Source organism: Cydia pomonella, chromosome 14 (genome assembly GCF_033807575.1).
Source record: "Cydia pomonella isolate Wapato2018A chromosome 14, ilCydPomo1, whole genome shotgun sequence".
Classification (NCBI taxonomy): Eukaryota; Metazoa; Arthropoda; class Insecta; order Lepidoptera; family Tortricidae; genus Cydia; species Cydia pomonella.
Window position 1 is genome coordinate 201,872 of NC_084716.1, and position 27,937 is coordinate 229,808.

General features: G+C 52.0%; 1 protein-coding gene across 1 annotated transcript in view; it reads right to left on the reverse strand.

The window, feature by feature from the left end:
* LOC133525304 (uncharacterized) overlaps nucleotides 1–27,937 on the reverse strand; it is a 40,533-nt gene that overhangs the window by 8,113 nt on the left and 4,483 nt on the right. Inside the window, exons 7-19 of the mRNA XM_061861592.1 lie at nucleotides 23,787–27,732; nucleotides 20,835–23,602; nucleotides 20,601–20,707; nucleotides 3,042–3,285; nucleotides 2,753–2,955; nucleotides 2,270–2,425; nucleotides 1,948–2,103; nucleotides 1,626–1,781; nucleotides 1,304–1,459; nucleotides 982–1,137; nucleotides 660–815; nucleotides 338–493; nucleotides 16–171 (exon numbers count right to left, since the gene is read on the reverse strand). Coding sequence (XP_061717576.1) covers nucleotides 16–171; nucleotides 338–493; nucleotides 660–815; nucleotides 982–1,137; nucleotides 1,304–1,459; nucleotides 1,626–1,781; nucleotides 1,948–2,103; nucleotides 2,270–2,425; nucleotides 2,753–2,955; nucleotides 3,042–3,285; nucleotides 20,601–20,707; nucleotides 20,835–23,602; nucleotides 23,787–27,732 — 8,516 coding nt within the window. The remainder of the gene's footprint in view (nucleotides 1–15; nucleotides 172–337; nucleotides 494–659; nucleotides 816–981; nucleotides 1,138–1,303; nucleotides 1,460–1,625; nucleotides 1,782–1,947; nucleotides 2,104–2,269; nucleotides 2,426–2,752; nucleotides 2,956–3,041; nucleotides 3,286–20,600; nucleotides 20,708–20,834; nucleotides 23,603–23,786; nucleotides 27,733–27,937) is intronic.

Here is a 27,937-nt window from a genome sequence, read left to right on the forward strand (position 1 = left end):
CGTATGAACACTCACAGTATATCCTCGTGCAGCACGGCGGCGGTGTAGCCGGCCACGGAGGCGCGCAGGGCGAGCGGGTGCGGCGCGGGGTTGCGCACGCGCAGCCAGCGCGCGCCGCCCGCGCCCACGCCGGCCAGCCCCGCCCAGCCCCGCCCAGCCCACGTATGAACACTCACAGTATATCCTCGTGCAGCACGGCGGCGGTGTAGCCGGCCACGGAGGCGCGCAGGGCGAGCGGGTGCGGCGCGGGGTTGCGCACGCGCAGCCAGCGCGCGCCGCCCGCGCCCACGCCGGCCAGCCCCGCCCAGCCGCGCCCAGCCCACGTATGAACACTCACAGTATATCCTCGTGCAGCACGGCGGCGGTGTAGCCGGCCACGGAGGCGCGCAGGGCGAGCGGGTGCGGCGCGGGGTTGCGCACGCGCAGCCAGCGCGCGCCGCCCGCGCCCACGCCGGCCAGCCCCGCCCAGCCGCGCCCAGCCCACGTATGAACACTCACAGTATATCCTCGTGCAGCACGGCGGCGGTGTAGCCGGCCACGGAGGCGCGCAGGGCGAGCGGGTGCGGCGCGGGGTTGCGCACGCGCAGCCAGCGCGCGCCGCCCGCGCCCACGCCGGCCAGCCCCGCCCAGCCCCGCCCAGCCCACGTATGAACACTCACAGTATATCCTCGTGCAGCACGGCGGCGGTGTAGCCGGCCACGGAGGCGCGCAGGGCGAGCGGGTGCGGCGCGGGGTTGCGCACGCGCAGCCAGCGCGCGCCGCCCGCGCCCACGCCGGCCAGCCCCGCCCAGCCCCGCCCAGCCCACGTATGAACACTCACAGTATATCCTCGTGCAGCACGGCGGCGGTGTAGCCGGCCACGGAGGCGCGCAGGGCGAGCGGGTGCGGCGCGGGGTTGCGCACGCGCAGCCAGCGCGCGCCGCCCGCGCCCACGCCGGCCAGCCCCGCCCAGCCCCGCCCAGCCCACGTATGAACACTCACAGTATATCCTCGTGCAGCACGGCGGCGGTGTAGCCGGCCACGGAGGCGCGCAGGGCGAGCGGGTGCGGCGCGGGGTTGCGCACGCGCAGCCAGCGCGCGCCGCCCGCGCCCACGCCGGCCAGCCCCGCCCAGCCCCGCCCAGCCCACGTATGAACACTCACAGTATATCCTCGTGCAGCACGGCGGCGGTGTAGCCGGCCACGGAGGCGCGCAGGGCGAGCGGGTGCGGCGCGGGGTTGCGCACGCGCAGCCAGCGCGCGCCGCCCGCGCCCACGCCGGCCAGCCCCGCCCAGCCCCGCCCAGCCCACGTATGAACACTCACAGTATATCCTCGTGCAGCACGGCGGCGGTGTAGCCGGCCACGGAGGCGCGCAGGGCGAGCGGGTGCGGCGCGGGGTTGCGCACGCGCAGCCAGCGCGCGCCGCCCGCGCCCACGCCGGCCAGCCCCGCCCAGCCCCGCCCAGCCCACGTATGAACACTCACAGTATATCCTCGTGCAGCACGGCGGCGGTGTAGCCGGCCACGGAGGCGCGCAGGGCGAGCGGGTGCGGCGCGGGGTTGCGCACGCGCAGCCAGCGCGCGCCGCCCGCGCCCACGCCGGCCAGCCCCGCCCAGCCCCGCCCAGCCCACGTATGAACACTCACAGTATATCCTCGTGCAGCACGGCGGCGGTGTAGCCGGCCACGGAGGCGCGCAGGGCGAGCGGGTGCGGCGCGGGGTTGCGCACGCGCAGCCAGCGCGCGCCGCCCGCGCCCACGCCGGCCAGCCCCGCCCAGCCCCGCCCAGCCCACGTATGAACACTCACAGTATATCCTCGTGCAGCACGGCGGCGGTGTAGCCGGCCACGGAGGCGCGCAGGGCGAGCGGGTGCGGCGCGGGGTTGCGCACGCGCAGCCAGCGCGCGCCGCCCGCGCCCACGCCGGCCAGCCCCGCCCAGCCCCGCCCAGCCCACGTATGAACACTCACAGTATATCCTCGTGCAGCACGGCGGCGGTGTAGCCGGCCACGGAGGCGCGCAGGGCGAGCGGGTGCGGCGCGGGGTTGCGCACGCGCAGCCAGCGCGCGCCGCCCGCGCCCACGCCGGCCAGCCCCGCCCAGCCCCGCCCAGCCCACGTATGAACACTCACAGTATATCCTCGTGCAGCACGGCGGCGGTGTAGCCGGCCACGGAGGCGCGCAGGGCGAGCGGGTGCGGCGCGGGGTTGCGCACGCGCAGCCAGCGCGCGCCGCCCGCGCCCACGCCGGCCAGCCCCGCCCAGCCCCGCCCAGCCCACGTATGAACACTCACAGTATATCCTCGTGCAGCACGGCGGCGGTGTAGCCGGCCACGGAGGCGCGCAGGGCGAGCGGGTGCGGCGCGGGGTTGCGCACGCGCAGCCAGCGCGCGCCGCCCGCGCCCACGCCGGCCAGCCCCGCCCAGCCCCGCCCAGCCCACGTATGAACACTCACAGTATATCCTCGTGCAGCACGGCGGCGGTGTAGCCGGCCACGGAGGCGCGCAGGGCGAGCGGGTGCGGCGCGGGGTTGCGCACGCGCAGCCAGCGCGCGCCGCCCGCGCCCACGCCGGCCAGCCCCGCCCCGCCCCGCCCAGCCCACGTATGAACACTCACAGTATATCCTCGTGCAGCACGGCGGCGGTGTAGCCGGCCACGGAGGCGCGCAGGGCGAGCGGGTGCGGCGCGGGGTTGCGCACGCGCAGCCAGCGCGCGCCGCCCGCGCCCACGCCGGCCAGCCCCGCCCAGCCCCGCCCAGCCCACGTATGAACACTCACAGTATATCCTCGTGCAGCACGGCGGCGGTGTAGCCGGCCACGGAGGCGCGCAGGGCGAGCGGGTGCGGCGCGGGGTTGCGCACGCGCAGCCAGCGCGCGCCGCCCGCGCCCACGCCGGCCAGCCCCGCCCAGCCGGCGCGCGCGCCGCCCGCCAGCCGCGGCCAGCCCACGCGCACCCAGCCCGACACGGGGACGCGCACCATCTGCAACGCGCACACCGACTTGTTACTCGTACTAGCTAGGCTCGCGGCTCCACGCCACCCGAGCCCCTCCCGTCTCGGCCCCTCACCTCGGTCGTGTCTATGGCGAGCGACACGTTCCTCACGGCCCGCAGCCGCTCCGCGTCGTACAGCGCCCTCCGTTTCGCCAACAACTCTAAATCTGCCTCCAGCGACGTTTTAAGCCACTCCTCCGTGTCTATGGCCAGGCCGGTGTAGCAGGCGGAGCCGCAGGCCAGCTCGGGCAAGTATTGCACGTGGCCGATGGTGTTCGTCCCGGGACCGATCCACCAGGCTTCGGGGTCTTCTGGGGGTCTGGAACCGTAAATTACAATAGTAAGGATTCAATATTGACTCGATTCCATAAAATATGGTAAGGAACTCTTCATTCCAGGCGTCTAGTAATCCAGCTCATTTCCCTAAAAACTTTCAAAGGTATAGTCTCATCCGAAAGAAAGCGAGAAAAAAGTGAATTACGGTCACAGTGGTCACGTATATCGGAACACACCCAGGGACGTGCACTTCATAAGGACAAAAAGACACTGTCTACAGTGCCACAATTCCGATATCAATCCTTTTTTACTAATACTTGATCGTATTAACAGTAATCCATAAAGTTAACAAAAAATCTATAAAAATAAAACCGCTCGATCTATCGGTGGCTGTCGTTGCTATAAAATATCGACAACATTCGCACCACGCGGCACTAGCGCCGCTATGTGCTTTACACGGCAAAGACAGAAAACATTCCTGTCTAAATCTTTATATGTGTGCATCGTAGTTAGGCGGAACAAGTTTAGTAAGCCTTCCCGTAACTACATGCACACGATGTTAAAACAACCCCCCTTTCTCTCACTGGAAGTGGCCTTCTTTTTTGTACTTTCGGCAAGTTCCGTCGTGACATACTATCAAATTTATTGAGAAACAAACAGTCTTAAAATAAACATATGAGCAACTTAGCTAATAGCTATGCATTGATTTCGTTATAGACCTCCTATAGTTTCCTAATTTTAAATTTCGATGTACATTTGAAAAAATAATAATAGTGTAAACTTATAGCGTACATAACAAAAGCGTAAATGTATATATAATATATATATATATATATATATATATATATATATATACATATATATATGTAGAGAACTGCGAAAATACTTAAATCACAGGTACCTATTATCAGGTTGCTTGCTGCAACTTTTAACCGTTATTTTAGAAAAGAATATACTGCTCTTTTAAAGAGGCCTAATGAATTGCAAAACAAATCTGCGTCCATACATTTTTCATTGTACTTTTATGGGAAACCATTGCGCATTTCATCGCGGTGTCGGTCGGACACGTTATATGGAAACAAAAGAGTTATTCAATAGCTGCAAAATACCTGTGCACGCTTTTGCTTCCCAATACCACCTCGGGCACACATAAGCCCACACCTGAGTACTAATAAACTCTTAAACATAAATAGTCGACGCATTCTACATTTTGCCACGCTCCTCTTTGGTATCTGTATCAGTAAAAGGCCGGTGTACTTATTTGAGAAATTGACCATCTATCAACACATCAGACGTCCTCCCAGACTACTATGCCCAAAGCACAGAACCACTGCATTCCGTGGCAGCTTTCGCTACGCTACCACGAAGTGCTGGAATAATCTTCCACCACCAATTCGACAGAGCAATACTATTGGTTCCTTTAAATCAAGACTGAAAGCGTACCTAATGGACCAAAAAAGTTTTGCTGCCTGAAGCTACTGTGGTGTAGTGTATAATTAGTACGTAAGCATTGTATATAAGAACGTGTATCCAACCTATTTCGACAGAATAAATCATAACTTTTGACGAAGCTGTTGTTTAATTAACGCCGTCCGTACACTATGTATATAAAAACCTTCCGTCCTCTTTTTCCGGATCCCGTCATTGTTATCTATTACATATTTTGTACTTTAGTTACTCACCAGTTATGTATGAATATATAAATAAATAATAAATAAATAAATAATTTTATTGAAAACAGTATAAGTACAGTGTTAGCACTTAAAGACTAAGGATTAAGGATAAGGAAAAGTTTACAAATGCCTGAACTAGGAGTTCCTGTGTTTCAGGCAGAATAGGACCATATTAATTAATTTGTAATTATTCACTTAATTATAAAGAGTACACAATAAAAATCTGGTAGGGTGATAACCTTAACAAAATAACTTATTTAAGTATTCTATATCAAAGTACAGTAAGAAATCATTTTACGACTATTAGTAAGTTCTCTGTATCATCGTATGTCATTTTTTGAAGGGCGCGTCGTAGAATATTCTTACAACCAACATAGCTAAGTGGGTATAAGTCTAATTTTGAATTTAACCTGTTGTACAAATAAGGGCCCAAAAAGACAAAAAATCTAGATGAAAATACGTGTTTTCTTTGTACGGTTTGTATACATATAATATCTTTGCGCCTTTTGTCAGTATATGCAGTGTTGAAAGGAATTTTGGTGTGCTGCTTAAGTGTTGTGCTAAGAGCCCTTAATCCTTGGAGCGTTCTCCGATTTCACGAAATAACGCTCGATAGATGGCGTTGGCGCTCGGTACGCGAGCGCCGGCAACGCGACGCGCGTTTCAATGCAGACTAGAATAATCTTGATAGTTTTCAATATAATTTCAAGCAACATTAACTTTAGTGTCATATGATATCATATGGGCACTCTTTATTTTATTGTATATGCACAGTAGTTTTTTTTTATGTACACTACTACTAAGTGTACAGACTACAGAGTGTACTATAACCCTTGCTCTTTATTCTGTCTCTTTCACACCAATGGAAAATGAAGAAGTTACTAAATGACTGCAGGTATAAATAAAGTATATTAGTGCGATAGAGAGACAGATAGTGTTACGTTGTCGTATCGTAAACGATTGGCATGTTGGCCACACACTTGCTTAGTGCCTAGCCAAAATACCAATCGTTTGCGTATATTAGTGCGATAGAGAGAGAGTAGTGTTTCGTTGTCGTATCGTAAACGATTGGCATGTTGGCTACGCACCCATGATACCTAGCCAAGAAGCCAATCGATTGCGCATATTAGTGCGATAGAGAGACAGATAGTGTTTCCTTGTCGTATCGTAAACGTTTGGCATGTTGGCTACGCACCCATGCTGCCCAGCCAAGATGCCAATCGTTTGTGCATATTACTCGATTATATCATTATAACTCCATCGAGTTTGGGCTCAATAGATTTACCCTGATGAGCACCATCAATCTAGATGAAGTCCAGGGTGTCATGATGGAGTCAGGAGTAGGTCACTAGAACTCCTAATCTACTCATTATAATTCCATCGTATTCGAGCTCAATAGATTTGCCCTGACGAGTACCATCGATCTAAATGAAGTCCAGGGTCTCATGATGGAGTCAGGAGTTGGTCACCAGAACTCCTAATCTACTCATCATAATTCCATCGTGTTTGGGCTCAATAGATTTGCCCTGATGAACACCATCGATCTAGATGAGGCCCAGGGTCTCATGATGGAGTCAGGAGTTGGTCACCATAATTCCTAATCTACTCATCATAACTCCATCGTGTTTGGGCTCAATAGATTTGCCCTCACGAGCACCATCAATCTAGATGATGTTCAGGGTCTCATGATGGAGTCAGGAGTTGGTCACTAGAACTCCTAATCTACTCATTATAATTCCATCGTGTTTGGGCTCAAAAGATTTGCCCTGACGAGTACCATCGATCTAGATGAAGTCCAGGGTCTCATGATGGAGTCAGGAGTTAATCACCAGAACTCCTAATCTACTCATTATAATTCCATCGTGTTTGGGCTCAAAAGATTTGCCCTGACGAGTACCATCGATCTAGATGAAGTCCAGGGTCTCATGATGGAGTCAGGAGTTGGTCACCATAATTCCTAATCTACTCATCATAACTCCATCGTGTTTGGGCTCAAAAGATTTGCCCTGACGAGTACCATCGATCTAGATCAAGTCCAGGGTCTCATGATGGAGTCAGGAGTTGGTCACCATAATTCCTAATCTACTCATCATAACTCCATCGTGTTTGGGCTCAATAGATTTGCCCTCACGAGCACCATCAATCTAGATGATGTTCAGGGTCTCATGATGGAGTCAGGAGTTGGTCACTAGAACTCCTAATCTACTCATTATAATTCCATCGTGTTTGGGCTCAAAAGATTTGCCCTGACGAGTACCATCGATCTAGATGAAGTCCAGGGTCTCATGATGGAGTCAGGAGTTGGTCACTAGAACTCCTAATCTACTCATTATAATTCCATCGTGTTTGGGCTCAAAAGATTTGCCCTGACGAGTACCATCGATCTAGATGAAGTCCAGGGTCTCATGATGGAGTCAGGAGTTGGTCACCAGAACTCCTAATCTACTCATCATAATTCCATCGTGTTTGGGCTCAAAAGATTTGCCCTGACGAGTACCATCGATCTAGATCAAGTCCAGGGTCTCATGATGGAGTCAGGAGTTGGTCACCATAATTCCTAATCTACTCATCATAACTCCATCGTGTTTGGGCTCAATAGATTTGCCCTCACGAGCCCAAACACGTTGGAATTATAATAAGTAGATTAGGAGTTCTAGTGACCAACTCCTGACTCCATCATGAGACCCTGGACTTTATCTAGATTGATGATGCTCGTCAGGGCAAATCTATTGAGCCCAAACACGATGAGGTTATGATGAGTAGTTTAGGAGTTCTGGTGACCAACTCCTGACTCCATCATGAGACCCTGGACCTCATCTAGATCGATGGTGTTCGTCAGGGCAAATCTATTGAGCCCAAACACGATGGAGTTATGATGAGTAGATTAGGAGTTCTGGTGACCAACTCCTGACTCCATCATGAGACCCTGGACCTCATCTAGATCGATGGTGCTCATCAAGGCAAATCTTTTGAGCCCAAACACGTTGGAATTATAATGAGTAGATTAAGAGTTCTAGTGACCAACTCCTGACTCCATCATGAGACCCTGGACTTTATCTAGATTGATGATGCTCGTCAGGGCGAATCTATTGAGCCCGAACACGATGAGGTTATGATGAGTAGATTAGGAGTTCTGGTGACCAACTCCTGACTCCATCATGAGACCCTGGGCCTCATCTAGATCGATGGTGTTCATCAGGGCAAATCTATTGAGTTCAAACACGATGGAGTTATGATGAGTAGATTAGGAGTTCTGGTAACCAGCTCCTGACTCCATCATGAGACCCTGGACCTCATCTAGATTGATGGTGCTCGTCAGGGCAACTCTATTGAACCCAAACACGATGGAGTTATGATGAGTAGATTAGGAGTTCTGGTGACCAGCTCCTGACTCCATCATGAGACCCTGGACCTCATCTAGATTGAAGGTGCTCGTCAGGGCAACTCTATTGAGCCCAAACACGATGGAGTTATGGTGAGTAGAGTAGGAGTTCTGGTGACCAACTCCTGACTCCATCATGAGACCCTGGACCTCATCTAGATCGATGATGCTCATCAGGGCAAATCTTTTGAGCCCAAACACGTTGGAATTATAATGAGTAGATTAGGAGTTCTAGTGACCAACTCCTGACTCCATCATGAGACCCTGGACTTTATCTAGATTGATGATGCTCGTCAGGGCAAATCTATTGAGCCCGAACACGATGAGGTTATGATGAGTAGTTTAGGAGTTCTGGTGACCAACTCCTGACTCCATCATGAGACCCTGGGCCTCATCTAGATCGATGGTGTTCATCAGGGCAAATCTATTGAGCCCATACACGATGGAGTTATGATGAGTAGATTAGGAGTTCTGGTGACCAGCTCCTGACTCCATCATGAGACCCTGGACCTCATCTAGATTGATGGTGCTCGTCAGGGCAACTCTATTGAACCCAAACACGATGGAGTTATGATGAGTAGATTAGGAGTTCTGGTGACCAGCTCCTGACTCCATCATGAGACCCTGGACCTCATCTAGATTGAAGGTGCTCATCAGGGCAACTCTGTTGAGCCCAAACACGATGGAATTATAATGAGTAGATTAGGAGTTCTAGTGACCAACTCCTGACTCCATCATGAGACCCTGGACCTCATCTAGATTGATGGTGTTCGTCAGGGCAAATCTTTTGAGCCCAAACACGATGGGATTATAATTAGTAGATTAGGAGTTCTGGTGACCAACTCCTGACTCCATCATGAGAACTTGGACTTCATCCGGGTCAAAAATAATAATGCAAACCCTAACGTAATTTCAAGTGAAAATGCGTTTTTCAGAAAATCGCAGACAAATAACACTAGACCTTACTCATAGTGTTGTGTTCCTGCCGGTGAGTAAGGATGCCAGAGCTCAACGAGGGGTGGGAGGGGGTTAGGGTCGGCAACGCGCATGTAACTCCTCTGGAGTTGCAGGCGTACATATGCGGGCCGTATGCTTGTTTGCCACCGACTTAGTATTAAAAAAAAAAGTAACACTGAAAATCCATCAATAAGCGAGTCTGTTAGGCATACTGTAAACAATGAACTTTTATTAAGATTTTCTAATCGCAGTATATAGCACTTCTCGGAACTCCGTAGCTGATTACGATCGCAACGAATGCCTGACAATCGAGCACAGGTCCGTCCTCTAAGCGCGCTCCGCGCGGACTGAGAGCGGGGCGTCGCTGCTGCGTGATTTATACGTGTTTTAAAAAAAATATAAATTTACGGCAATGTACGTCCCATAGTTACGATTTTTTTTTTATAGGTTAACATAAAGTTACAGTTTGCTATAATATTATTTTTAAAGCAAAATATGCGTACAATTTGCGGAAATAAAATATAATAAAACCCTGTTTTCGCCAAAAAAATGAAGAAAACTCGGAAGGTATTTTATCAGTTTTTTCAAATGAATCTTCGATTGTTAATCATTCCAGCCCCTCGTACGAGATATGTTGAATCAAATTGTAGTCATTCATGTACCAAATGATTCTTGTTTATAGCAAAATTGAGAACCGAAACGCCACATCTCACTGCAAAATTTGGAAAAGACTCCCAAAAAACCTCATTAAAAAAGAGGTTTAAAAGAGAAAATGAAAATTTGAACTGTTGGAGCCCCTAGTTTAGGAAACGATTATTTAAGTACGTTATCAGTTTTTGAATAAATACTAATAGTTACGTCGTAATCTTGAATGAAAAAGGAAGCATTTTACAAAATACGCTCGTCTGTAGGAATAAGGACTCTTAATATAAATAGTTGACGAACAGTTAGTACTTCACATGCTTTATAAAGGAGTTCAGTGGGGTATAAGAATGGGCGGTAAGTAGCTACCTTTAGTACAGCTCTCTGGGCTCTTTCTAGGTTTATTAGTGTTGTTTTAGCTGTACCACCCCAGGAAGAAATACAGTAACTTAGTATCGATTGACACAGTGAAAAGTATACTTGCTTGATTAAAGTTTGATCACCTATCGATCGAAGTTTTTTAAATACAAATATTAATTTTCGAACTCTATTGCACAATGCTTCAATGTGATTTTTAAAAGAGAGAGTTTCGTCAATAATGACTCCCAAATACTTAATGTTGTCAGTAATAGCTATAGATGGGCATGTACAGGGCTTATTTGTTTCGTCCTCACAGTTATGTGCGTAAAGTGTGTGATTATTTGACATTGGATCTGATTTCCGCATGAAAAAGCTTATAAAGTTTGTTTTGTCAGAGTTCAGTGTTAGTAGATGAAGTTTTAGCCAGTTAGTTACAATATTAAATCCTCGTTGTGCGTACTCGTAAACCTCGTTTGTTGACTTTGCGGAAAAAAGGAGCGCAGTGTCATCTGCGTAGGAAATGATTTTGCCACTATCTATCTTTAGATTGCATAGGTCATTAATGTAAATTAAAAATAGGGTAGAGGCCAAAACGCTCCCTTGTGGCAAGCCGTAAGATGTGTTTTCTAAATCTGAGCTGATGATGTTATCTATTTTTACGCATTGAGTTCGTCCGTTTAGGTAGCTCGCGATTAATTTGTGCTGTGTGCCCCTAATACCTAGTGATTCAAGCTTGTGCAGTAAAATGGAAATAGAAACGGTGTCAAAAGCTTTTGCGAGGTCCAGAAAAATTCCAATTGTCTTGTTACCCTTGTCTAGTTCCTGAACTAAATAGTCTGTCAATTCGTGTACAGCATCTGCAGTTGATAACTTGGACCTAAAACCAAACTGCGTCTTTGACAAAAAAGCATGCTTCTCCAAATATTGCACAAGTCTATTATTAATAATTTTTTCCAGAATTTTTGATGTCGCTGGCAAAAGAGAAATCGGTCTATAATTTGTTACTTGAACTTTGCTTCCAGATTTATAGACAGGGATTACAACGGATTTTTAAGACATTTCGGAAATATTCCTTCAGAGATGCATTTTTGAAATATATATGTTAGTGGTGGAACCAGGATATGTCTGAATGCCTTTATTATTTTGTTCGATATGCCATCCCAACCGACCGCGGAATCGTCTTTTAGGCTCATGATAATCCTTTCAACCTCAGCTTCATCCGTGTTTAATAGGACAAATGATTTCGAGGATTTATATGTACTAAAATGTATTCTTGAGGGGGGTGAAGACGGATCCTCCTGGATTTTATCAGCCAGGTTTTTGCCTATGTTAACGAAAAATTCATTTGTGCTATTTGCAGCTAGCAATTCAGACCGGCCTACTTTCAACAAACTTGCAGATGATTCACGTTGTTTTGTTGTGTATGTTACGTTTTTAATATATTTCCAAACTAATTTACTGTTTTTTCCAGCAATTTCCAGCTGTTTTTTGTCGTAGTTTGTTTTTACGTTTTTCAATAGGTTGTTACAAAAATTACGATATCTTTTATACGACAGTTGCAATATAAGATTGTCTGGATTTGCTTTAGCTTTCAGGTGAAGTTTATCCCTGTGTCTCATGGATCGAAGAAGTCCTGGGGTAATCCATGGTTTTTTTTTTTTTTTAATTTATTTAGGAAACAAACAGTCACATATTAATTTATATAAGCTTAAGTGATAACAAACAGACCTTTAGTTCCATTGAAAATAAAAGTATACATAGTTAATTACAGATCGAAACAGGGAAGGTGTTAGGCATCTTCTTGTCTGTCACGCGTACAGGGACTTCAAAACATCGGTAGGTAATTAATAAATGCATGACATAGTACAGAGTTTAAAGTGGTATACAAAATAATTAAAAATACATGTATCGCTATAGTTGTTATGCGTGCAAATAATATATAGTTACTAGGTACTTGTTGCATATGTATGTGTGCTCACGCACACACCCACCGCGCTAACTTACGAATACACGTGAGTACGCTAACAGCAAGCAGTAGTTTCACTTGTCTCACCCCACGTATCTATCACTGGCGGCGACTACCCACATAGCAAAAAAGATAAAATAACGAAAAATGTCTGGTGCTACTTTCGGCTTATTGTCTTCGTTCGACCACACTACGCAGTCTTGGGAGACATACAAAGGACGTATTGCGCAGTGGTTCATCGCGAATGATATTGACGACACCAAAGATGCTGGGGGCCAAAAGAGACGAGCGATCCTCCTTAGCGCACTCAGCGACGGCACATACAAGCTTGCAGCGGACCTGGCGTTACCGAAGGAGCTGCAGAGCGTGCCATACGAAGATATCGTCAAGCTGCTGGACGACCACTTCACTCCGAAGCGCTGTGGATTCGGCGAGCGGTACAAATTTTACGCGGCTACACAGCAGTCAGGGGAGACATTTCCACAATGGGCGGCACGGTTGCGCGGGTTGTCTGCATATTGTGGTTTTAGCAATGTGGAAGAAGCTCTTCGCGACAAATTCGTCATGGGAATGTCATCCGGTCCGGAGAAGGAGAAGCTCTTTGCGCGGGATCTTACTGTGCTTACTCTAGCCAAGGCCGTCGAGCTGGCTGAAAGTGTACATTGTGCTCGCGCGGGGGCAGCGGCATCGCAACCGGTGCAAATATCCCAGGATCAGCTGTTCAAGGTTGAAAAAACGCTACAGCGAGACAGTACGTCCGCGAATACCGGCGGCGCTGACGGTAAAAAAGAGCAGTGTCAAGTGTGCGGTTACTATAATCACAAAACATTGCAGTGTCGTTTCGCGAAATCCAGGTGTAAAAAGTGTAAAGCTACAGGGCATCTAAAAAGGGCATTAAAACCAGTATACTGAGTGGCAATGGGGTACAGAATTCGTGGAAAAGACTGTTGAAATACTTATTTGACTACAGAAATTCTGTACACACTACAACGGGGGTTTCGCCTGCTCAGTTGGTATATGGACGTAAATTAAAGACTCGGTTAGATTTAATTAACCCTAAAATATCGTCACCCTCATCTCCGGCGCTCGCTAATACTGTACGAAAAAATCAGTGTTTACAGAATAAATCGTCAATGTGCCGTAAGGCGCAATGTTTCTCTCGAGGAGATTTAGTATTATTTAAGGCCTTCGAGGCAAATGGTAAATTTAAGTGGTGCCGAGGCACAATTGTAAAAAAAGTTGGCAAAGTTGTTTATATAGTAAAAGACAATATTACTTTCAAAACATTTAAAAAACACAAAAACCAAATTGTGTTAGATAAAGGGCACGGTTGCGCTTACTCTAGTTACTCTGATGAAGACATAGAAATCCAGGACGATGACACATCATCGGCCCACCCGCTCTCGCCAGCGCCGAGCGAGGAACGGCAGCCTAATAGCACGGGGGAGGAAAGAGAGTGGAAATTGGTTCCAGATCCACAGCCTGCGTCATCAGCCGAGCCTATTGCAACGCCGCCGCGGTCCATACCCGGAGGCCAGTCCGAAGAAGATGACGAATTCTTGGAGGCCCTGCCTGGCCCGGTCACTGAACCCGAGACTCGAGATTCTGAAGTCCCCGCTGATAACAATCCCGTGCCTACCACTTCTCGGTCAAAGCGCAATCGACCCAAGATTAACTACAAGCCATTCTTTTAGCAATAGGTTGTTGTAATCCTTTGTTATTCTTAGTTAAGTATAATTTAGACGTGTATGTAAGCTAAGGGGAGGAATGTTGCATATGTATGTGTGCTCACGCACACACCCACCGCGCTAACTTACGAATACACGTGAGTACGCTAACAGCAAGCAGTAGTTTCACTTGTCTCACCCCACGTATCTATCAGTACTTAAAAGAAAACGTACAATATTTATAAAGGAAAGATTGAACTTCGCAGAATGCTACTGTATTTACAAAATGATAATGAAAAAATATCTAAATTTGAAAATTTATCATTGTAATCACGACAGGCTCGTCTAAAAAAAGTATGCATGGCAAAATTAGAGCCACAAAAGCTAATATGGAATGTTTGGGGGTGGCGAGTGGGAATACGACTAGGCAATTTAAAAATAATTTTTTCAAGAAGATCAGGAGAGTCAATATAGTTATTTAAAAGCTTATATAAAAACATTTGGTCTATATATAGTTTTATATTAAAATTCTTGCTATTTAAACGTGTATTATAACTGTTAAGTAATATTGCTTGTTGGACATTTTTAATCAAGTAGAGCATACTATTTTCTGCATCAGCAGAATTATAAACGGGGCCAAAGTCAATATTGCATAAATCATCTCTAAGTTTGTTTATGTTTAATTTAGAGACAAATTGCGTGCGAGTGCATGTGTTACGTGATTTACGATATAGGGTTAGTAGGGCAGCTCTATGGTCGGTCACTGTAGAGTCAGTAACAAGTGCTAATGCCAAATAATTCGATTTTACCATAATATGATCTAAGCAAGACCCGCTTTGGTGCGTAGGAAGCGTGTGCGCTGGGAGTAAGCCATGGAAAGAGCATAGGTTAAGGTAGCTCTGGGCTGTCAAAGACGATTCGCTGCTTTCAGCTAGTATGTTGATATTAATATCTCCTATCAATATTATATTTTTAAAGGATGTTAATTTACTTAGATTTTCATCCAGAGATTCGATAAAATTACTTATATTTTTAAAGGAGGGGGGGTCTATACAAGGCTAATATTGCAGTATCTGATCCGATTTTAATTAAAAGCCGATTGCAATCTAGTATATGGGGTTCCTCAACTGTGATGTTTAAGTTATTTTTAACATAAACTACTACCCCGTCGTTTTGGTTATAATTAAACTTACTGCTATACGATATGAAACCTGGCATATTTGGTAGATTAGTATGGGTATTAAGCCAACATTCTGTCAGTACAATGATGTCACAAGTAATATCCAGTCTTTGTTGAAATACATTAAAATTATCAAAATTTTTGGAAATATGTATAAGATATTTCTTTACCACTAATAAGATAGACAAATAAAAATAATGCGTTGCTTTATCTGAAACGAAAATATTTTATTTAATCTGTGTTTCTACCATTGAAACCATTTGTAAGAAAATAACTAAAGGAAAACCTACATACCTGAAACGAAAATAAACGACATTAAATGTCTATTCGTCTATCAGCATGTAAACTTAATCACTGATATTACTATTTGATAAATTATTTTAAATAAACGTTTTCTTTCGTACATTTCACATTTTTTATGACATATGTGACATTATCGACAGCCACGCATCCATAGAGTAGGCGGCGGTCAAATAGGAAAAATAATAAAGTATAATTAATACTTTTTACATCTCCCCCCCTAAGGATAGAAAATTTTTCCAATAAAATTTTCGCAGGATCGTGAACTCTCCTCCGTTTCTTCTCCTTCTTCATCTATAATAGGGACTGGAATAAGTTTCGTTATATGGAATAAGTTCGACTCTGCTTTTTTATGACCGACATCTATTCTGTATATAGAGTCTGAAATTTTCTCAGTAATTTTATAGGGTCCAATTTTCAGCTCATCTAATTTCCTTCTGTTTAGCTTGTTTCCATTTTCCACATACACCAAGTCTCCAACATTAAATTTATGATACCTTCGATTTTTGTCAAATATTTTCTTATTGTAGTTGTGCGATTTTAAAGTATTTTCGAGTGCTATCTCTTTATCTATATTCCAATCACTTTGCAGTTCTTGCTTAAGTTCTTTTGGCAAAATTCTATCATCTGTACCATTCATAAGGTAAGATGGGGAAAAACCAGTGACTGAATGTTTTGTTTCATTGTATTTTTTAAGACATTCTTGTGCTATTGTGGCCCAAGCTCGTTTTTCTCCTCTTTCGTTTATTCTGCATCTTATCTTGTTTACTAATGTTTGATTTAATCTTTCATTTAATCCATTCGAGAAAGCTGTATTTACTGCTGTAAAAACTATGTTTATACCCTTGTTCTGCAAGAAAATCTTAAATTCTTTTGAATTAATTCCAGGGTATTGATCAGTAAGTATCATACCAATGTTGTTTGTTTCTGTTACATTTTTGAGTAGTTTAATAAAATCATCTGCGCTTTGGGTTTTGGATGTTAGTATATACGCATATCTGGTGAAGTGGTCTACCAACAAATGCAGATATTTTTTTGTTGATCTCGAACCTCCAAATCCTCCAATCGTGTCTATTGACATAATTTCAAAAGGTTTTGTAGCCGGACCCAAATGAGACATAAGTCCAAATTTGTCTCGTCCTCTTGATTTATTTTTAATACAAATTTCACATGTAGCGCAAACATTTTTGATATTAGTTGTTAAATTTTTAGCCGAATATAACGGACTAATAGTTTTCAGCATTTGTCCAACTCCAATGTGGCAAAACTGTTCATGTATATTTTTCAAAAGTGTTCTGCTAAACCTCTCTGATAGTAGTATTTTCTCTTTTGTCTTCATTTTTCTTAAATAAACGTTATGTTTCTTAATTAAATTCTCCTTTTTATTCTGTATATATTTATTTTGACTCTGATCTTTTAAAATATCTTCAAGTTTTATTAAATTAACAACTTTTAATTGTTCATCTTTATTTTCATCACATTCTAAAACTGGATTCCTGCTTAAGCAGTCTGCTTCCAAGTTTGTTTTTCCTGGCGCATATTTTATTTGAAAATCATATTGAGACAGATAGTATGTCAAGTCACCCAGTTCTTCATCCGTTCTTGATTTAAGGTTCATATTTTCTAGGGGTTTGTGATCGGAGAAAACTGTGAATGATTTTCCTATCAGCCAGTATTGCCAGTATCTCACAGCCTCCTTAATAGCTAGACATTCCAAGTATATAGCTTTTTTTTTCTTTTGTGCCACATTCAATTTCTTAGAAAAATATGCAACTGGTTTTTCTTTTCCATTAGGCTGCATCTGTTTTAAAATAGCTCCAATGCCTTCCAATGAAGCGTCAGTATAAATATTTATTGGTAAATCTTGATCAAATATTTCCAGTACTGGCTGGGAGCATAGCAGGTTTTTTATTGTTTCGAATGCTTTCTGGCATTCTTCAGACCATACGAATTTTTGATTTTTTCTGAGTAAATTATGTAATGGGTCTAATATCATTGCACTTCTTGGTATATATTCATGATAAAAATTTATCTTCCCTAGAAATTGTCTAATATTTTTCTGGGTTTTTGGGACAGGAAAATTCTTTATAGATATTAAGTTATCTTTTACCGGTTGTATTGAGTTATTTTGGATTATGTGACCTAGATATTTGACCGAGTTTGATGCAAAAATGCACTTCGTAAATTTCAATCTAAACCCTTCAGTCTTTATTGCTTCCAACAATTGTGTCAGGTGATCAATATGCTCTGTGAATGTTCTAGAAAATATGAGAATATCATCTATATAATTAACAGCAAAAGCAGTAAGTTTATGTTTTCTTAATACATTGCTTAGTATCCTCTGAAAGATTGCAGGCGAGGTCTTTAACCCGAACGGCAACACTGTCCACTGAAAATGTCCTTCCTGTGTCACAAAACCAGTTTTCTTCCTGTCTTCGATTCGTAATGGGATAGACCAAAATGCAGAGTTTATATCCAAGGTAGAAAAGTAACTGCAATTCCTCGTTTTAATCATCAGATCATCTATTAATGGAAATGGCTGAGCCTGAGGAACTAGTATTTTATTCAGATCCCTGAAGTCTATGCATAGTCTCGATTTTCTATTATCCTCTTTTTTAAATGCTAAAGTAACAGGAGCAGCAAATGGACTGTAAGACTCTTCTATTAGTTTATTGTCTAATAGTTTTGCTATCTGTTGTTCGATCTCTTTTTTATCTTCTTCAGTGCACCTATAGGGCCTCTTACTACAGTATTTGTCAACTAATAAATCTATCCTTGCTTCATATTCATTAACTGTGCCAATATCGAACTTATGTTTTGCAAAAACTGACTTGTATTTATCAATTAATGTATTTATTTTAACTTTTTCTTCTCCATTCAAATGATCTATATTCATTTCAAAATCATCTTCCTTTACATGTTCATTAAAGTTTATTTTGTATTCTGTTTCACCTCGAGTCGAGAGTTTCTTTAATACTAAATCGTTAAAAATGTCTACTTTTTTATCATTTATAGGATCCTCATTATTACTTCCTTCTTCTTTTTGAGAGATTTCTAAGTTTTCATCTTGTCTCAGTCTGAATAATTTTATTAGGTCTAATCCAATCAAAAAGTCATCTTTGAATTTTTCATCATCTAGAATATCTATATCTACATTCTTTTCCAGTTCGAAGATTTTTATTTTTAAGTTTGTCAAACCTTTTGTCTTATTAACACCACTAATTGTAATTAAATTTGCTTCGTTCAAACTGTTTCCTTTTCCTTTCAGTCTTAAAAGCTTGGAGTTAATAACAGAAACATTTGAACCTGAATCATAAAGGGCCTTCAATTCAAATTTATCATTTACTTTCAGTTTGACATATATTAATGGTGTTATTATTCGTTTTTTTGGTGCGTTTCATTTAATTCAGCTTCAATAACTGAGTTGTTGACATGTCTCACAACATTCCTTACATTCTTATCTTCGTCTTTTGTTCTAAACCAGCATAAGTTTTCTGGGTGGTAACGGGGTCCTTTATTTAATTTTTCGCAGATTTTACATGCGTTTAAATCTTCATTTTTATTGCTAGTTTTGGAGCTTCCCACTCTTCTCTTAAACACGTAACTTTTTCTATTTACCATGTGTTCCAGCTTGCTGACCTCATTAAATAAATCAACAGTATCATTTAATATTTCCCTGTCAATCTTGTTTATTATGTATTCCGGCAAACCAGATGCAATTAAATCCACCAATGTGCCGGCATCAATCGATCTTCTCATATCCAATAATAATTTCTCTTTTTTAATAGCGTAGTCCAGCAATGAACCGTCTTTATATTTAAAAAACATTGCATTCGTAACTGGGTTCCATCCTTTATTTGCAAAAGAGTCACAGAATTTCTTTTTCCATTTGGACCAATCCGCGTCCATTGTTAATTTTATGATCATTGAACTAAACCAATCTGCACAACTCTTATCCATGAATAGCCTCAATATTTCAACCTTCTTCTCGTCTGCAATTTGAAAACGCTCACATTCTCTTTCGAAAATGTCTATCCACTGAACAGCGTTTGAATTCTTGGTTGAAAATTTCTCAATAACAAACTTCTCCGCAATATTTTTCAAACTCTGTTGTCGGTTTTCTTGTGTATTCTCTATTAATTTTTCCAATAATTTACCTAAGGCATCCGTATCTTTTTGAGGTTCGGTGGAGGGTTGTTTTTCATTTAATTCTTCTAGGTATTGATCTCCGAATTGTATGTTACCATCCTCGTCTATATAATTTTTCTTAAGTTCTTCGGTCATTGTTATCCAGACTCTTCTTATCTGATATCTCTTAGTTAAACTGTTTTTTACTTTACTATAAGCAGCTGTTTTCAGTATTTCTTTATGATAACCGACTGATTGTAGCTCTTCCGGAATAGCATAGATTTTATTATCACTCGTAGTTATAGAAGTAACACAGTAAATATTTGTCTTTCCATCACTTCCCGGCAATATCGTAAATTCGAAGCGAAGTTTCTCCATTTCCGATCGACTTAATAACAATAATGTCGTTTTATAAGATATTTCTTTACCACTAATAAGATAGACAAATAAAAATAATGCGTTGCTTTATCTGAAACGAAAATATTTTATTTAATCTGTGTTTCTACCATTGAAACCATTTGTAAGAAAATAACTAAAGGAAACCTACATACCTGAAACGAAAATAAACGACATTAAATGTCTATTCGTCTATCAGCATGTAACTTAATCACTGATATTACTATTTGATAATTATTTTAAATAAACGTTTTCTTTCGTACATTTCACATTTTTTATGACATATGTGACATTATCGACAGCCACGCATCCATAGAGTAGGCGGCGGTCAAATAGGAAAAATAATAAAGTATAATTAATACTTTTTACATATGTATATATATAATTTAATGTATATATTTATTTACGTCGTCCACAACATGTCGCATACTGTGCTGTGCCGCACACGCAACTGGCTCCACATAAAACCACCGCCGTAGTCCACGCTAGTCGTGCCAGCTGCATTGCTGAGTGGAGACCATTTCGGCTTCACATCTTTGTTTCTACTGTTTTGTTTATCTTTGCCCTGTATATTCCATATGTGTTATTTGATTTGATGTGTTGTCTGAATAAATTATTTCTATTCTATTCTTATCAAGTAGATGCTTTCCCCTTTTCCCTCATTTGTTTGTTATCAGAATCATTATTAATATTATATATAAACTTACATAAACACGAGCGCGGGGTCGGGCGGTTGCGGCTCGACCAGCGTCACCTTCATCTTGATCGCCATCGTGCTCTCCACCACCAGCGCCGGCGCCCAGCCGCTCGCCCACTGTTACAGAAACAATAATGTTAGGGCTCCGTGAGTTCAGCTTCTTCTCTCGCTCTCACTGAGCGTAAGCGTGAGCGAGACGGCTGACCGCTGCCGGCAGTGTCAACACTGTAGCGTGTGTACTCACCGGAGCCGCCTGGCACTCGTCGGCGCCGCGCTCGTGCAGCAGGCGCGCCCGGAGCGCCCCCGGCAGCGCGGACAGCGTGACTACTGACGCACGGGCCGGGCCGACCACCGTCAACACTGTAGCGTGTGTACTCACCGGAGCCGCCTGGCACTCGTCGGCGCCGCGCTCGTGCAGCAGGCGCGCCCGGAGCGCCCCCGGCAGCGCGGACAGCGTGACTACTGACGCACGGGCCGGGCCGACCACCGTCAACACTGTAGCGTGTGTACTCACCGGAGCCGCCTGGCACTCGTCGGCGCCGCGCTCGTGCAGCAGGCGCGCCCGGAGCGCCCCCGGCAGCGCGGACAGCGTGACTACTGACGCACGGGCCGGGCCGACCACCGTCAACACTGTAGCGTGTGTACTCACCGGAGCCGCCTGGCACTCGTCGGCGCCGCGCTCGTGCAGCAGGCGCGCCCGGAGCGCCCCCGGCAGCGCGGACAGCGTGACTACTGACGCACGGGCCGGGCCGACCACCGTCAACACTGTAGCGTGTGTACTCACCGGAGCCGCCTGGCACTCGTCGGCGCCGCGCTCGTGCAGCAGGCGCGCCCGGAGCGCCCCCGGCAGCGCGGACAGCGTGACTACTGACGCACGGGCCGGGCCGACCACCGTCAACACTGTAGCGTGTGTACTCACCGGAGCCGCCTGGCACTCGTCGGCGCCGCGCTCGTGCAGCAGGCGCGCCCGGAGCGCCCCCGGCAGCGCGGACAGCGTGACTACTGACGCACGGGCCGGGCCGACCACCGTCAACACTGTAGCGTGTGTACTCACCGGAGCCGCCTGGCACTCGTCGGCGCCGCGCTCGTGCAGCAGGCGCGCCCGGAGCGCCCCCGGCAGCGCGGACAGCGTGACTACTGACGCACGGGCCGGGCCGACCACCGTCAACACTGTAGCGTGTGTACTCACCGGAGCCGCCTGGCACTCGTCGGCGCCGCGCTCGTGCAGCAGGCGCGCCCGGAGCGCCCCCGGCAGCGCGGACAGCGTGACTACTGACGCACGGGCCGGGCCGACCACCGTCAACACTGTAGCGTGTGTACTCACCGGAGCCGCCTGGCACTCGTCGGCGCCGCGCTCGTGCAGCAGGCGCGCCCGGAGCGCCCCCGGCAGCGCGGACAGCGTGACTACTGACGCACGGGCCGGGCCGACCACCGTCAACACTGTAGCGTGTGTACTCACCGGAGCCGCCTGGCACTCGTCGGCGCCGCGCTCGTGCAGCAGGCGCGCCCGGAGCGCCCCCGGCAGCGCGGACAGCGTGACTACTGACGCACGGGCCGGGCCGACCACCGTCAACACTGTAGCGTGTGTACTCACCGGAGCCGCCTGGCACTCGTCGGCGCCGCGCTCGTGCAGCAGGCGCGCCCGGAGCGCCCCCGGCAGCGCGGACAGCGTGACTACTGACGCACGGGCCGGGCCGACCACCGTCAACACTGTAGCGTGTGTACTCACCGGAGCCGCCTGGCACTCGTCGGCGCCGCGCTCGTGCAGCAGGCGCGCCCGGAGCGCCCCCGGCAGCGCGGACAGCGTGACTACTGACGCACGGGCCGGGCCGACCACCGTCAACACTGTAGCGTGTGTACTCACCGGAGCCGCCTGGCACTCGTCGGCGCCGCGCTCGTGCAGCAGGCGCGCCCGGAGCGCCCCCGGCAGCGCGGACAGCGTGACTACTGACGCACGGGCCGGGCCGACCACCGTCAACACTGTAGCGTGTGTACTCACCGGAGCCGCCTGGCACTCGTCGGCGCCGCGCTCGTGCAGCAGGCGCGCCCGGAGCGCCCCCGGCAGCGCGGACAGCGTGACTACTGACGCACGGGCCGGGCCGACCACCGTCAACACTGTAGCGTGTGTACTCACCGGAGCCGCCTGGCACTCGTCGGCGCCGCGCTCGTGCAGCAGGCGCGCCCGGAGCGCCCCCGGCAGCGCGGACAGCGTGACTACTGACGCACGGGCCGGGCCGACCACCGTCAACACTGTAGCGTGTGTACTCACCGGAGCCGCCTGGCACTCGTCGGCGCCGCGCTCGTGCAGCAGGCGCGCCCGGAGCGCCCCCGGCAGCGCGGACAGCGTGACTACTGACGCACGGGCCGGGCCGACCACCGTCAACACTGTAGCGTGTGTACTCACCGGAGCCGCCTGGCACTCGTCGGCGCCGCGCTCGTGCAGCAGGCGCGCCCGGAGCGCCCCCGGCAGCGCGGACAGCGTGACTACTGACGCACGGGCCGGGCCGACCACCGTCAACACTGTAGCGTGTGTACTCACCGGAGCCGCCTGGCACTCGTCGGCGCCGCGCTCGTGCAGCAGGCGCGCCCGGAGCGCCCCCGGCAGCGCGGACAGCGTGACTACTGACGCACGGGCCGGGCCGACCACCGTCAACACTGTAGCGTGTGTACTCACCGGAGCCGCCTGGCACTCGTCGGCGCCGCGCTCGTGCAGCAGGCGCGCCCGGAGCGCCCCCGGCAGCGCGGACAGCGTGACTACTGACGCACGGGCCGGGCCGACCACCGTCAACACTGTAGCGTGTGTACTCACCGGAGCCGCCTGGCACTCGTCGCCGCCGCGCTCGTGCAGCAGGCGCGCCCGGACCGCCCCCGGCAGCGCGGACAGCGTGACCACGGTCTCGGCGCGGGCGGCGGGCGCCTGCAGCCACACGGCGCCGCGCACGGGCCCGGCCCGGGCCGGGGCTACGACGGTGAGCACGGCCGACGCCCAGCCTGAAGCCGGAACACAACCGCCTGCAAGGAAACACTACATTAACGAGCGTCCATATTTGACAAATGCGACCTGTTCTAGTTCTGACCAACATCGTGAAATGTATACGAAACAAACCGTCGACCCCATGAAGTGTTGAACACACGCAGAGCGGGGCGCATTGAACAAGAGCGAAGCGAGCACGATCGGATCGCCGGTTGTGCCTACCTTCCGCAGTGAGCGCCAGCGTGGCGCCGGGCAGCGCGGCGTGCGCGGAGGCGCAGAGGGGCGCGGGCGCGGGGTTGTGCCTACCTTCCGCAGTGAGCGCCAGCGTGGCGCCGGGCAGCGCGGCGTGCGCGGAGGCGCAGAGGGGCGCGGGCGCGGGGTTGTGCCTACCTTCCGCAGTGAGCGCCAGCGTGGCGCCGGGCAGCGCGGCGTGCGCGGAGGCGCAGAGGGGCGCGGGCGCGGGGTTGTGCCTACCTTCCGCAGTGAGCGCCAGCGTGGCGCCGGGCAGCGCGGCGTGCGCGGAGGCGCAGAGGGGCGCGGGCGCGGGGTTGTGCCTACCTTCCGCAGTGAGCGCCAGCGTGGCGCCGGGCAGCGCGGCGTGCGCGGAGGCGCAGAGGGGCGCGGGCGCGGGGTTGTGCCTACCTTCCGCAGTGAGCGCCAGCGTGGCGCCGGGCAGCGCGGCGTGCGCGGAGGCGCAGAGGGGCGCGGGCGCGGGGTTGTGCCTACCTTCCGCAGTGAGCGCCAGCGTGGCGCCGGGCAGCGCGGCGTGCGCGGAGGCGCAGAGGGGCGCGGGCGCGGGGTTGTGCCTACCTTCCGCAGTGAGCGCCAGCGTGGCGCCGGGCAGCGCGGCGTGCGCGGAGGCGCAGAGGGGCGCGGGCGCGGGGTTGTGCCTACCTTCCGCAGTGAGCGCCAGCGTGGCGCCGGGCAGCGCGGCGTGCGCGGAGGCGCAGAGGGGCGCGGGCGCGGGGTTGTGCCTACCTTCCGCAGTGAGCGCCAGCGTGGCGCCGGGCAGCGCGGCGTGCGCGGAGGCGCAGAGGGGCGCGGGCGCGGGGTTGTGCCTACCTTCCGCAGTGAGCGCCAGCGTGGCGCCGGGCAGCGCGGCGTGCGCGGAGGCGCAGAGGGGCGCGGGCGCGGGGTTGTGCCTACCTTCCGCAGTGAGCGCCAGCGTGGCGCCGGGCAGCGCGGCGTGCGCGGAGGCGCAGAGGGGCGCGGGCGCGGGGTTGTGCCTACCTTCCGCAGTGAGCGCCAGCGTGGCGCCGGGCAGCGCGGCGTGCGCGGAGGCGCAGAGGGGCGCGGGCGCGGGGTTGTGCCTACCTTCCGCAGTGAGCGCCAGCGTGGCGCCGGGCAGCGCGGCGTGCGCGGAGGCGCAGAGGGGCGCGGGCGCGGGGTTGTGCCTACCTTCCGCAGTGAGCGCCAGCGTGGCGCCGGGCAGCGCGGCGTGCGCGGAGGCGCAGAGGGGCGCGGGCGCGGGGTTGTGCCTACCTTCCGCAGTGAGCGCCAGCGTGGCGCCGGGCAGCGCGGCGTGCGCGGAGGCGCAGAGGGGCGCGGGCGCGGGGTTGTGCCTACCTTCCGCAGTGAGCGCCAGCGTGGCGCCGGGCAGCGCGGCGTGCGCGGAGGCGCAGAGGGGCGCGGGCGCGGGGTTGTGCCTACCTTCCGCAGTGAGCGCCAGCGTGGCGCCGGGCAGCGCGGCGTGCGCGGAGGCGCAGAGGGGCGCGGGCGCGGGGTTGTGCCTACCTTCCGCAGTGAGCGCCAGCGTGGCGCCGGGCAGCGCGGCGTGCGCGGAGGCGCAGAGGGGCGCGGGCGCGGGGTTGTGCCTACCTTCCGCAGTGAGCGCCAGCGTGGCGCCGGGCAGCGCGGCGTGCGCGGAGGCGCAGAGGGGCGCGGGCGCGGGGTTGTGCCTACCTTCCGCAGTGAGCGCCAGCGTGGCGCCGGGCAGCGCGGCGTGCGCGGAGGCGCAGAGGGGCGCGGGCGCGGGGTTGTGCCTACCTTCCGCAGTGAGCGCCAGCGTGGCGCCGGGCAGCGCGGCGTGCGCGGAGGCGCAGAGGGGCGCGGGCGCGGGGTTGTGCCTACCTTCCGCAGTGAGCGCCAGCGTGGCGCCGGGCAGCGCGGCGTGCGCGGAGGCGCAGAGGGGCGCGGGCGCGGGGTTGTGCCTACCTTCCGCAGTGAGCGCCAGCGTGGCGCCGGGCAGCGCGGCGTGCGCGGAGGCGCAGAGGGGCGCGGGCGCGGGGTTGTGCCTACCTTCCGCAGTGAGCGCCAGCGTGGCGCCGGGCAGCGCGGCGTGCGCGGAGGCGCAGAGGGGCGCGGGCGCGGGGTTGTGCCTACCTTCCGCAGTGAGCGCCAGCGTGGCGCCGGGCAGCGCGGCGTGCGCGGAGGCGCAGAGGGGCGCGGGCGCGGGGTTGTGCCTACCTTCCGCAGTGAGCGCCAGCGTGGCGCCGGGCAGCGCGGCGTGCGCGGAGGCGCAGAGGGGCGCGGGCGCGGGGTTGTGCCTACCTTCCGCAGTGAGCGCCAGCGTGGCGCCGGGCAGCGCGGCGTGCGCGGAGGCGCAGAGGGGCGCGGGCGCGGGGTTGTGCCTACCTTCCGCAGTGAGCGCCAGCGTGGCGCCGGGCAGCGCGGCGTGCGCGGAGGCGCAGAGGGCCGCGGGCGCGGGGTTGTGCCTACCTTCCGCAGTGAGCGCCAGCGTGGCGCCGGGCAGCGCGGCGTGCGCGGAGGCGCAGAGGGGCGCGGGCGCGGGGTTGTGCCTACCTTCCGCAGTGAGCGCCAGCGTGGCGCCGGGCAGCGCGGCGTGCGCGGAGGCGCAGAGGGGCGCGGGCGCGGGGTTGTGCCTACCTTCCGCAGTGAGCGCCAGCGTGGCGCCGGGCAGCGCGGCGTGCGCGGAGGCGCAGAGGGGCGCGGGCGCGGGGTTGTGCCTACCTTCCGCAGTGAGCGCCAGCGTGGCGCCGGGCAGCGCGGCGTGCGCGGAGGCGCAGAGGGGCGCGGGCGCGGGGTTGTGCCTACCTTCCGCAGTGAGCGCCAGCGTGGCGCCGGGCAGCGCGGCGTGCGCGGAGGCGCAGAGGGGCGCGGGCGCGGGGTTGTGCCTACCTTCCGCAGTGAGCGCCAGCGTGGCGCCGGGCAGCGCGGCGTGCGCGGAGGCGCAGAGGGCCGCGGGCGCGGGGTTGTGCCTACCTTCCGCAGTGAGCGCCAGCGTGGCGCCGGGCAGCGCGGCGTGCGCGGAGGCGCAGAGGGCCGCGGGCGCGGGGTTGTGCCTACCTTCCGCAGTGAGCGCCAGCGTGGCGCCGGGCAGCGCGGCGTGCGCGGAGGCGCAGAGGGCCGCGGGCGCGGGGTTGTGCCTACCTTCCGCAGTGAGCGCCAGCGTGGCGCCGGGCAGCGCGGCGTGCGCGGAGGCGCAGAGGGGCGCGGGCGCGGGGTTGTGCCTACCTTCCGCAGTGAGCGCCAGCGTGGCGCCGGGCAGCGCGGCGTGCGCGGAGGCGCAGAGGGCCGCGGGCGCGGGGTTGTGCCTACCTTCCGCAGTGAGCGCCAGCGTGGCGCCGGGCAGCGCGGCGTGCGCGGAGGCGCAGAGGGCCGCGGGCGCGGGGTTGTGCCTACCTTCCGCAGTGAGCGCCAGCGTGGCGCCGGGCAGCGCGGCGTGCGCGGAGGCGCAGAGGGCCGCGGGCGCGGGGTTGTGCCTACCTTCCGCAGTGAGCGCCAGCGTGGCGCCGGGCAGCGCGGCGTGCGCGGAGGCGCAGAGGGCCGCGGGCGCGGGGTTGTGCCTACCTTCCGCAGTGAGCGCCAGCGTGGCGCCGGGCAGCGCGGCGTGCGCGGAGGCGCAGAGGGCCGCGGGCGCGGGGTTGTGCCTACCTTCCGCAGTGAGCGCCAGCGTGGCGCCGGGCAGCGCGGCGTGCGCGGAGGCGCAGAGGGCCGCGGGCGCGGGGTTGTGCCTACCTTCCGCAGTGAGCGCCAGCGTGGCGCCGGGCAGCGCGGCGTGCGCGGAGGCGCAGAGGGCCGCGGGCGCGGGGTTGTGCCTACCTTCCGCAGTGAGCGCCAGCGTGGCGCCGGGCAGCGCGGCGTGCGCGGAGGCGCAGAGGGCCGCGGGCGCGGGGTTGCGCACGCGCGCCAGCACGCGGCGCGTGGAGGACGTGGCCAGCGCGCCGAGCGGCAGCGTGCGCGCGTCCGCGTGCGGCCACTGCCACTCCTGCAAGCGTAGCGTGGGCCGCTTAGCACGATCTTACTTTATCATAACCTCTCTGTGTCTCTTTCTGTTAACCTGTTGCTACCGGTGGGAACCTATAACTATTGTACAATTTATAGCTGTTGGTTCTCCGAACAATAAATAAATAAATAATTACGGAAACTCTAAATACGCAACGCAGTATTATGAGTAAAATATGTTAATAAAT